The 11,805-nt window shown below is 50.7% G+C and overlaps 3 protein-coding genes across 3 annotated transcripts; all 3 read right to left on the bottom strand.

Moving 5' to 3' along the window:
- Positions 1–129: 129 nt before the first annotated feature.
- Positions 130–1,194, bottom strand: NCS54_01324900 (NAD(P)-bd-dom domain-containing protein; the record flags this gene model as incomplete). Its single annotated transcript, XM_053158452.1, has 2 exons — positions 130–1,120; positions 1,178–1,194. The coding sequence occupies 2 exons, from the start codon at positions 1,192–1,194 to the stop codon at positions 130–132; spliced, it is 1,008 nt and encodes a 335-aa protein (XP_053014427.1).
- Positions 1,195–2,505: 1,311 nt separating this feature from the next.
- NCS54_01324800 (Chitin synthase) lies at positions 2,506–5,530 on the bottom strand (the record flags this gene model as incomplete). The annotated part of the gene is made up of 3 exons (XM_053158451.1): positions 2,506–2,643; positions 2,694–5,393; positions 5,456–5,530. 3 exons carry the CDS (start codon positions 5,528–5,530, stop codon positions 2,506–2,508), a joined length of 2,913 nt encoding a protein of 970 aa, XP_053014426.1.
- A 2,323-nt stretch (positions 5,531–7,853) lies between these two features.
- NCS54_01324700 (Hypothetical protein) lies at positions 7,854–10,434 on the bottom strand (the record flags this gene model as incomplete). The annotated part of the gene is made up of 9 exons (XM_053158450.1): positions 7,854–7,892; positions 7,944–8,962; positions 9,009–9,051; positions 9,105–9,230; positions 9,281–9,392; positions 9,443–9,584; positions 9,634–9,667; positions 9,720–10,052; positions 10,105–10,434. 9 exons carry the CDS (start codon positions 10,432–10,434, stop codon positions 7,854–7,856), a joined length of 2,178 nt encoding a protein of 725 aa, XP_053014425.1.
- Between the last annotated feature and the right edge of the window lie 1,371 nt (positions 10,435–11,805).

Here is an 11,805-nt window from a genome sequence, read left to right as displayed (position 1 = left end):
GTTCCAACAATATCTTGGAGTTGAAGTTTCCCGGAAGCATATGTCCAATCGGTGCTTGCGGCATTTTGTGAAAAGAATCTCGGGATAGATAGATGTATTGCGTCCCACCCAATCTATCGTTGAACCAGTCTACTCAGCCAGCTTCAAAGAAGCAGCCTCCGCTTTAACAACCGCAACTACATCCTCAAAGATATCCTTCTCCACCGGCTCCCAGTCCAATACCTTGCGAGCCCTGATAGCTCGGCTGCGAGAGTTGGTTCCCCAAAAGAAAGAAGCATAAGGCCAGACCTTGTCCGCATCCTCAACGCTCAAACTCTCCACCTTCTCATCCTCCCAAAGACCTTGCGCCATTGCCTCTTTAGCGATCTTCTCCGCAATAGCTTTCCAGCTAAAGTCTCCATTCTCGACAAAGTAGTATCCATTTGACCCCCAGTCGGCCTTGCCCCCACCCTGGGCAGCGGCCTCGACAAGCTTCAGCCACAACTTGGATAAGTCGTGCACATGAACAGAGTTCCAGATATTCTCTCCTTCTTGCACAGTGATAGCAGCACCCCTCTTCAAGCTATGCAACGCTAGCTCAGGAACCTGGATGCTTCTCTGATTACCAGGACCCCGACCTGGACCGTAGATGGTCGGGGGGCAGACGATGGCAGTTTTCCCACCGATACCAAGAATAGCCAAGTCAACTTCTTTGTGAGGTGCGTTCTCAGGAGGCGAGGTGACCTCGCCAACGCCATCCCAGTCGTCAAACACCTGGTCCCTCTTGATGCCATAAGTCTCATCGTTCAAGTCAGGGTAGCAGATAATGTCGGCTCCAGATAAGTGAATGACAAATCCTGTATCATCCTTGGTCTTGCGTGAAATTCCCTCAGCTATGGCCTTGGCGGCGGCCTCGTGCTCGCAACTGGCCCAGTGGCAGGTAATATCCGCCTTGGAGACTTGCTCGGCAAGCAGCTCAAAGTCGTCTAGATCGCCGTAGACCAGGCTAACCGAGGGATACTGGCTAGTAACCAGGTCACCCTTCTCCTTGCTTCGAACAAGTGCGGTAATTTCGTACTCGGGATGCGCCTTCACCAGCGTGTGGAGGCCATCGCCACCGATGTAGCCAGTGGCGCCAGTCCTAGACAGGAATCAGTTTGATTAAACCCCCAGGGGGGTCAAAGATTATCAAGATTACAGGAAGATCTTGGTCATGTTCGCGTTAATCTCAAACTTGCACCTATTCTCTTAGAAAACTATCCATATTTAGATGGGCTGATGAAGCCATGAGATACCCATGGGTGTTTAAACCGCGCCGCAGCGGGGGCATTTGTAAGCATCAATCTCGCCCTTGGATCGTTTTTCCAAAATAGTGCGATTACAAATGCCGCCTACTTTTAGATCTTGGCTTCGCGATTAATTTCCTAATGTGGATCTGGGGTAAACTCACAGGGCTGGGAGTTCAGGGGGCAGGAAGTGGAGGCCATGTTTGAAAGGTATTGAATTTGTCATGTTGTGAGTGAGTGATCGTCTTGAGCTTGTGATACTGGTGTGAAGAGTCGTTCGTTTAGAGACGACTCTTGTGTCTTGTTTGCGTCTTTTCGGAGCTTCCTGAAAGAACCTAGTCCGTACATCTTGATACGATACGAATGAAGCTAAATGAGAGAGGGGGAGAGTGCTTTTGATTCTTTCAGGACAGATGTGGCGTGTAGGGTACATCGGCTGTTGGATCGAAATGAGCTTGAGCTGCTGGCACCAACTGTTTGTGGTAACAAAGGCTGGAGCAAAGAATGAAGGCATCAGCGATTTGAAGCCCATCCCGGACTATCTCAATCAGCCCTAGATATACGAAAAATATCGACTTTTAACTCTTGCAGGGCTACCCAGTTGCAATCTCCATCTATATATGAATACCTCGACAAAGCTTAAGCCCGCGGTGAATCGACGTCGTGATGGTGGAATATACGACATTGTGTTTGATTCTGTCGCCATGTTGCCAACATGTCCGTCGAGATGAGAAATGTGTTGATCAGTTGTGGCTGATACTGTCTCTTCAGGTCACTTGTCAACTATAACAACGGAAGAAAGGTTCAAGGTCCATAGAATGCAGAAAATGGTATCTAGACCATATTACCGGATAGAATTAAACAAGCAGGTCAACAATCTACCTATTATCCAACGCCAAATACAATGCCACCTTTCCTAGGGAAGACCTGCCTTCTTCCTCCTTCGTCTCCTGCCATCATGATCAGAATGGCTTTCACAGTAACAAGAACGCCAATTAACCCGGCGAGGAAGATCAGGGCCCGATACGTCAACACAAGGTATCGTCGATGCCTAGGCTGACGAACTCTCCAATGCTGGAAAGGCCAGACACTTAGCCATTCTCCTGCCAAGATGCATCCACAACAAAGATCAAACAATTAAAAAGGATTTCCTGAGTGCAATGTAGTTTCCCTAATTTTACCCCAAAGGAAAGAAGAAGAAAATAGTTCATAGACACGTTGACTGGTGGTGCACATCGCTCTATCTTCTCGCGATGCAGCACATGATGCCGGTTCGGCCAATGTACCAGAGGAAACCGGCGAAACGGATGATGGACAGCACAGCTGTTGCGTAGAGGAGGAATCGGAAGTACATGGGTGTTCGCACATCGGCGGCTTTCTGCGAGGTTGTTAGTGCTGTTTTGAGAGGTGGGAGTGGGGGATGCTTACAGAGACGCCGAGGGTGATGAAATCGTCCGTCGTGACAAAGACGATCAGGACAATGTTGCAGAGCAACCAGAGAATAACCAGGCCAGTTCGGAAGGACTTGTACGAATCCTCCACATCCTTCTTCTCGGGTTCTTCCTGGTTCATTTCGCTCATGGGGGCCAAAGCTCGCCAGACGGTCTTTTCGAATTTGCTGTCGATATCCTCCTGTTCCTGCTCAATTTCTTCAACGACAGCCTCCTTTTCATTCTTGATGACCTTGGCAGAAGGAAGAGCTTCAGCTGTATCAGAGCCCTTGGTTCCCCACGAGACGTCGTGCCAGTTGTTGAAGGCGTACACCATCAGAATGTTGATGTAGGTCGACATGAGAATCATGTACTGGGGGAACGAGTGGAACATGTGCCACGGGTCGAGATAGAGGAAGGAGGCGATGTAGTTGAGACCGTAGATGGTGACGAGCGCGATGACAATCAGACCGGCAATACCAGAACCGCCGCCAAAGAAACTATCCCAAAAGGCCTGTCCGGACGCGAAAGAAATCTGCTCCTCGATCGGGGTGGTGGTGAAGGCTCGGTAGACGAGGTAACCGGTAAGCACGAGGAGATATAGCTGGATGAGACCGAAAACCATGAAGGATGCGATGTAGCTGTACTTGGATCCCTTGGGTCTGTTTCCGAGGGCGAGGACGAATTGCAGAACCAGGAAGGCAACGTAGATGTACTTGATCAGGACGTTGACGATGGGCGTTGCCGTATCACCGAATGGCCATCCGTGGTATCCTGAAAGAACCTGAGGCGTGCCGACCAGCTTCATGATGATGGTTGTCGTCAGATAATACGCAGCCAACGAAAACCAACTGAACAAGACGTTGAAGAAGTTGTACAAGAGTTGAATGTGCAGGAAAAAAAGCCGGATGATGCTATGACCAGATCGATACAGTCGACCAAAATGCATCAGAGAATAGAGAGACGCAGCAAAAGATCCGTTCAGCCATCTTCGTCGTTGGCTGATAAATTCAGCTGCGCCCTCTGGCACGTCGGTCTCGCCCTTGGACGCCTTGACATAGTTGAGATGCCACTTCTGACTCGCCTTGGCGACCAATTCGAAGCACAGGATTCTGTCCTCGGCAAGGAACATGTTCTTCTTGAAAATGTTCATGCCGTCGATTCCCTTCTTGCCCAGCTGCTTAGAAAGCGTGTGATCTCCGTGGAAATACTGTTCCAGCGGTCGACCCATGATGGCGCGGAAGCGGTAGGCGGAAAAGGCACCCGGAAGGACACTCACGTAGCCAAAGGCGCTTTCTAGTGGTTTATCGAGCACGTTGGAAATCTTGTACTCGAAATTCTGAACCGCGACGAGGGGGTTTAGGAGGTTGATGCCTCGCTTGCCCAACATGGCGTGGATCTCTCCACAGGCTCCGCCAAGGTCGCGATCGTTGTAAAAGGCTTCCCACAGAGACAGCAAGGCTCTCGGACCGGGCTTCGTTCCAGCGTCGATGAGGATAGCGACCTCGGGGTTCAAAATGCGACCAAATGCGTTAAACAGCCATCGATGCGAATTAATCTTTTTGCTGTTCTTTTGCTTGAGACAGAAGATGAACTGCACGGGCGGGAGGTTACGGTGCGGCTTGTCGTGCGAGGGTCGGACGAGCTGCTGGTCTGGCGTCACCGAGATTTGACTCGTGTACTCAAAGATGTGAGCAACTGTTTCCTTTCCGTTGACGTCCTTTTTGATGACGCCGTCTTGGTAGATGCCGACCGTGGCCAGCACGTCAAAGACGTTTTTATCGACCTTATCGATACCGTCAAAGACGAGACAGACGACAATCTTTTGCCACGCGGGGCCTCCCTTGTTCCAGAACTTGGAGCGCTTGAGGTTCACAATGTCTCGGATGTTTTGCATCGTTCCGTGGAGCGTGCGGGCGAGGAGCACCTTGTCCTCGTTGTAATACGTGATGGCGATGAGGAGCTCCGTGTGGCGGTTGTACATGCGCGGGCGGAGGTTGAAGCCGTTGCGCAGAGTGAAATCGTTGGGATCGCACGTGGCGGCCGTGTAGCGCATCTTTGTGAATTCCTCCTGCACGCTCCCCGGGGCGTCTCTGTACCGCGGCTCGATGGCGTTCTTGATGGCGCTGGGGACGGGGTAGTCGATGCTCAAGACTGAACCCTGGACGAGCTTGACCTTGCGGGTTCGCGATCGGGTGAGGCCGCGGGTGAGGGGCTGCTGCTGCTGTCGCTCCATCCAGCTCTCCTCTGGGTCGTGAAACGCCGAGTCTGGACGTCCCTGCACAAAGCCTGGCACCGAGAGGGACTCGTTCTGGTCAAAAGACTGCATGGTGGCAGCTCTTCGAATGACCGAGAGTCTCGACTCTGCCAATCTCGAAGCCTCGACGTCATATTCCGAGTTCGGGGACCCCAGGCGATTGGGGTCATGGCCGTAACCGCCAAAGCCGCCGTGGCCGTAGGGATCATGGAGGAGATCTCGAGAAGAGTCGTTTTCCCCGGGTACAGGATTGCCGATACCTGGAGGTGGTGTAATGTTGCCAAAGTCGGTTGCTGGAGGTTGATTCACGCCATGATGGGTACCGGGAGGCGTAAACTGGTCGTATACGGGCGAGTATGGGTCGTGTAAGGGCTGCAAAGGCTGCAAGGGCTGGCGGGTGGGATCGCCGGGTTCTTCGGGCGGCGGGCCACCAAAATGGTACTGGAAGAGGAATTGTCAATGTGAATGGCCTCATAAAATTTATTATCCTGCTCCAAACTCACAGCCTGTCCCGCTGGGAGATCCTGCATCTCCCGCGGCGCATCATAATTTGGCTGGCCGTGCTGGTTAAAGGCCATGATGGACGTTGGTAAACCCCGTCAAAAGTAGCTTAGCTTGAGAGCATGCGATGACGGGTTTACCGGGAGCTTCGGGAAGTGGGAAAAGAGTAAAAAAACGAACGACGACGATGGAAGATGGGAATTATTCTTGATCCCCCTGGTGAAACGAGAGGACACGGTAGTACGTAACAAACAGGTCTACACACAGACACAGACAAAGAAAAAAACAAGAATTTTTTGTTCAATCGAGAAGAAGTCTGAGAAAGAAAAAAACACTGGGGATCCTGATCCTTATTGTCAATGATCTGCCCTGCCGCGTAACGTACCTCCCCACCAAAAGCTGCTTCTACAAACTCTGGTTGGCCCGGGTCAACCGATACTGACGTCGGAGTCAGGCTGAGCACAGTTTACAAAAGTCATGGAGATTCCTTCCAAGTCAGCAAGCAAACACTGTGGGAAAAAAGGCAAGATTCAAGAAAATAGAACGAGAAGCCTATTTTTAGCAAGGGTAGGTCTGCTGTTGGCCGTGTTGTGTGACAAAGCCTCGTATCGCGCAACTACCGCTGCAGCAGTGGGCCTGGCTCTCTAGCTGGGGGCGATCCCATGGCCCATCATGCTACAGGCAGGGCCCTGTTGATGGCCCAATAATTCAAGGCCAGCAGTGTCTCCCCTGTCTCGTCCCGCTGTGACGTGTTTACGTCAGTGACCCGACCGTTTTCCCTTCCCTGCGAGGCCCGACGTTTGAGGTAGATGCGATCGGCGGTCAGGGCACACTCCACCTTGACTCCGTACAAATACAGTTGACTTCCAGGACCTTACCCCACGCCAGCTGGCAGTACCAGCCAGTCCAAAATAGAAGGGGAGAGAAGCGAGAGGAACTCCAACTCTTCTCGGGTCCGTCGGTGCCTTGCTTGCACAGCACAGCACAGCACAACACAGTCAGATTTATTCATCACCACTGATGGCTTAGCTTTCGCTCTGTCTCTTTGTGGCTTTTTGTTGCGACCGCTCGTGGCGACCAAAAGAAACGACGTACCCCGGAAAAGTGCATCTCGTCTCCCGTCCCGTCTCCTCCTGTGGCTTGCCGTCTCCTGTTCTCTTGCATGACCCACGCACGCAACGACGGGACCAGGTCAGACAAAAAAGCACGCGCTCTTTTTTTCTTTGACGATGGAAGGAATGTCAGCATCCATCATCCATTCGATCCTACAACCGTTTTTAAAGGTCAAACGGAGTTGACGTCAAATCAGACATTTTACAGCCGAAACAAACACACAATTCTAGGACTCACCCTCTCTCTCTTCAGTCCCCTTCCCGAGGCTTCCAACTCCGTCTTCAACACTGTGTACAAACGTTGCCTCCTTACGCAAACGCAAGCCACTTGCTGCAAAAACAGCCTGTCACGGCCCAAAGGCGCTATGGATCTGCCGCTCGGAAAAGCCTTGCACTGCGCAGGTGGCCACATTCACGCATGTCCAGGTGGCACGACTTTTAACAGCGCATTCATCGCCTGCCAGCCAGCCTCTCAATCAGCTGTGACGAACAGACAGTGTTTAAACTCTTTTTTTTTTTTTTTTTTTCCCTTTCAAGCTGAAAAAAAAGTCGACACGTCTAATCATGTTGAAATGCCTGAGAACTACTGAGCCTCACCCTTCATGTGATGCATCACTTCCTTGTCGGGCATCAGCCCGAGACACATTGGGATTCGTACCCAGCGACCGAATTACGAGCACAACACGGCTCCTCGTTCCCGAACTCACCGGGAAGCTTGAAAATAGCTTCTCAACGGGGGCAATCGCTTGCGATTACCTAGTCCTATCCAGAACCACGCCAGCTTAGCTCCAGGCAGATCTGACAGGAAACGGTCCCAAGAAAAACGGACTTTGCCCTTGTCCGTGTCCGTCGTAGTCAGCAGGCGGTAAGCTTTTTGTCAGTGCGTCGCCATTGGCATGATTTGCCTGATTCACTTCAATCTCGTTTCCGCCCCCTCGGCTTCGGCTTCAACGGCATCCTTGTCGTTCGTTTGTCATGCAAACCATTTTGATACCTAGTTCACCCCAAAATTTCAGACACAAAAGCCATAAGCCGCTAGTTAAAGCTGTAAGCCCATTAATTCTCCGTGACATGACACCCCCGGTCAACTGTGCCGTCTCACTCTATTTCCATTTATGACGTTCTGGGTATCACATCAGCCAGAACAACAAATAGTACATATAGCGCCAGCATTCGCCGTTTCTGGTAACCTTCCGAGCAATCCGTGAAAAAAACGATAGTCGTCGACACTATCTGGCGCTATTGTGCGCCATGTGCATCAAACAACAAGATAGGCAGCAGTCTCACATCACTCATCACACGCCTTTTCAAACTCTTTCAGTATCATCTGCGTCGCACTCTTAGTAAATCTCACAGCATTCGTAGCTTCTCAACATACCTCGAAATTAGAATCCGCCATCGACGAAAACACATGGTTCCTGTCCAACTTCAGTTTGGTCACCCGTGGGCTCTTGATGCCAAAAGCAACTCTCGCAAGGAATCGCGCGTCGTCTCGGACATCAGTCGCGTTCAACACTTCTCGAATTGCTGCTCGGTTCAAAGTCTTGGGTGGCGATGGCGGCAGTTCTATAGCCTTGCCGCTGATACAGAATGTGCAGTGCCCGCACTTCTTCTTGCCGTCAGGGAGGCTCATTCCGAAATGCTCGGCAATCGAAAGACCAAAGCACTTTCGCCCAGTGATGAATTTGGTCACCTGCTGGATTCTTTCCAGCGCTTGCTTTTCACGTAACTGCAGACTTGCGTACACCTCGTCCGTCAGAGCATCAATTTCGGCACCCATACTTGGGAGCTCCTTCAGGATCTTGTACTTTTGTTCCACTCCGCCCACGGTGAGTACGATGGCGCCAGAGTCATTGAGATCGTTAAGAATCTTGACGATTTCCATACGAGATGTTCCTGTGAGCGAAGCCGCTTCAGACGGGTCAATGGTGTGGTATTTCTTCGCCTTTCGTGCCTTTTCGAGGATGGCTTTGGCTTCGGGAGACTTGTCGTTCTTAAGACGGGGGAAGTAACTAGGTGTGGCCTCAAACTTGTACGAGCTGTACTCCGGTGTAACTGCCCGGATGAGATTGAATCTCAGTTCCAGAGTGGCGTAGATGACGCTCAAGGGACTCTGGCGAATGTCGAATTCCGCCCCTTGATGGTAATGGCTTGCTTTGAACGTGTCGCCTACAGGCTTGGTAACAACCTCGGTATCAAAGATATCCGTGAGAAGGTTGTGCAAAGAGTTTCGGGAAGGCAAATCTCCTCGCGCAAATGTCTCTTTGATGTAAAAGTCTTCGGGGCAAAGATAGAGCACGCAGTGGCTCTGTTCCCCATCACGGCCAGCTCGGCCAACCTGTTGACAGTATTCTTCGACAGTATTTGGGATATCCCAGTGGACAATGTTGCGAATGTCTTCAGTCATTAGTCAAATTCTCAAGAGATGCGGTAGTGAACCAACCCGACTTGTCAATGCCCATGCCAAAAGCGATCGTCGCAACTACCTACGTAAATGTTAGATATAGGGAAACGATGTCAAGAGTATACTCGAACTCACAATTTGGATTTTCGAAGCCATAAACTCGTCTTGAATCTTCTTCTTTTCTTCCACCTTCATGCCAGCATGAAAAAAGTGAGAGGGGAACCCGCTCTTGGTTAGCTCATGAGCCAATGCTTCTGCTTGCTGGATGGGCTGTCAGTAAATGAATAGGCACGGTGGCAGGGCTGTACAACCCTCTGAACGGTGACATAGATGAGAGTAGAGCCTGAGTGAGTTCTCAAGAATTCGAAAAGAGGCTCATATTTGTCCTGCTTCGTTGCCATGGCCTTGGCCTCCAGAATGAGACTAGAGAGGTCAGTTGCTAAGTCTCAAAATATCTTAGTCACAATCCTTACTTTGGACGGTACATGGACGTCATGAATACTCCCTCCTTGGAAATGTCAAATGCCTCGCAGATATCATCAACAACAGGAGGTGTGGCTGTCGCAGTCAGACAAATGACCCGCTCGGCATAGATCTCCTTGACGAATCGAGCAACTAGACTGTGTCAGTTCTCAGGTGACCAACGGGCAGACAAGTTTCCAACCTTTCAAATAGTCTGGACGGAAAGAATGTCCCCACTGGGGATCTGTTAGCTATGATTATCAGTATTACTGGGACAGGCAAACACACCTCTGAGATACAATGGGCTTCATCAACACCAATGAGACGGACACCACCCTTCACACGCTTCATCATCTCGACAAATCCTTCGTTGTTCAGCCGCTCTGGAGCACAGTACAACAGGCGGAGCTTTCCCTCGCGGAGTGAATTGTTGATCTCTTGTAATTCCTCTCGAGTCTTGGTAGAGTCGATACATTCTGCCGCAATGCCCCTCTTTTTGAGCGCGTCGACCTGGTCCTTCATCAAGGCGATGAGGGGTGAAACGACGATGCTGATTCCTGAATCATCGAGGTGCCTCTCGTTCGTTTGACGATCAAGCTCGGGGAATGCAATTGCAGGTATCTGGAGAGGTGTAAGTAGGGGTAGACAGGGAAGAGGCATGGGCAATGCTCACCTGGTAGCACAATGACTTCCCGGCACCTGTTGGAAAGACGACAAGAGCATTCTTGCCGCCCAGTATCCGATTGATGGCCGCCTTTTGTTCGTGTCTGAAAGACTTGCACCCAAAGTTCTCAGCCAAGATCTTTTCAGCGAGACGAAGCCTCGACTGGTCCTCGGCGTTTTCGGACGCGTATCGCGCCTTTTTTGTGGGATTGAAAGCTTCCGTCCCTATTGAGTAGTCTCTTTCATGCTTCACACCCGGCTTTTGGACAAGTTCTTCCGCGGTAACCCCTTCAAAGAGGTCGTCACCTGAGTCGAACTCGTCATCGTCGAAGGCACTCATCTTGATAGCGCGAGGACGCGTGGCGACAGTTGTCTCGGAAATTCGAATTCGACGCGGTCTATTGAAGCCTCTAGGGAGGGCTCTGGTCAGCCTAAACATAAAGACTGACAATCCGAATCTGACAATGGCATGTAGGTGTGGTGTGCCGCAGACGTGCGTCGTGTCAAGCTCGATGACGAAAAGGTGGAGCGAGGAGCGTTTCTGACGCCAAGTCACGTGAGACCTTCAAAGACATGATCGGCACGTGACCGGGCGACAATTGTCAGGATCCAGCTTGAAGGCTTTACACAACCAAGGAACATATTATCAAGGGTCTTGTGAAAGTGGTGAATCTAGCCTCAGAAGTCGCCATGTATATCTCCCAGTCTACATCCATCTTTCACGTCGGCTGTTCCGCGGTTCCCGCGCAGGGACTTCCGCTTACCCTGCACCGAGCAATCCTCAACAATGGGCCTTCAGCTTTCGTGGTAATCCAGATTCGACGCATGTTTGAACAGAGTTTGAGAAAGTGGGAGAATAAAGCGTGCTTCGTCATTGGGTAATACCAACGATCCTTGGGTAGTGCTGTTGGATATCTAATGCCACAACCTGGAGGGTTATCAATGTCGACGTTTTACTCTGGAGCATCATCACAGGTATCACCGTCATACACGTACTTTATTACCTTCCAAGTCTGAGTAGCATTCGGCCCTTGCCCAGGTGAGACTTTGGATGATGCCATGGCCTTTGGGCTGGGTCCGGATGTGCCTCCAGCCTGCCTCCAGCTTGTCCTCGGGTCTTCCAGCTCGGTTATCCCATCGAGGGCCGGGCTTCAACTATAACGAAAAACACATTATCAAAAAATCATAGCATCATGTCCCAATGCTAACACAGTGGTCTTTTTTTTTAGTTTTTCTGCTGCCCAGCTTGTCCTTTCTTCATGGTCTCGACTCTTCTCTGGAGGAACCTACCCTATGACGCAAGGAAGGGGCTTGGCCATTTTTCTCAAACATCTTCGCATGAGATGGCGAATTCGCTCATAGAACGCTATTTTACCTCATTTAATTATCTTTGTGTTCATGTGGTTTTGCTTCGGCTCCGTTCCTCCGCTTCTGTTTCGACCGACATAGGCAAACCGCTTCATAGCCACATCCTTTGCCAGATTTCCATAACATCCACTTAGCAACGTTTGTACAATCCAGCTATTCCCCAATGCCGACTGTAGGAGAGTATAGCTAATCCTTTGCTGTTGAAAGACTTGCCATTGCCCTTAAAATGCTTCATCATCGCCGGACTGAAACGAACGAGTCCCTCACAAAATGAATTGGGCTTGGGGAATGACACGAGGAAGGGATCGACCAGGATATGACAGAATATCATTACGGAGACTAG

Source organism: Fusarium falciforme, chromosome 11 (genome assembly GCF_026873545.1).
Source record: "Fusarium falciforme chromosome 11, complete sequence".
NCBI classification, from domain to species: Eukaryota; Fungi; Ascomycota; class Sordariomycetes; order Hypocreales; family Nectriaceae; genus Fusarium; species Fusarium falciforme.
This window is presented reverse-complemented; position numbering and strand designations above follow the sequence as displayed.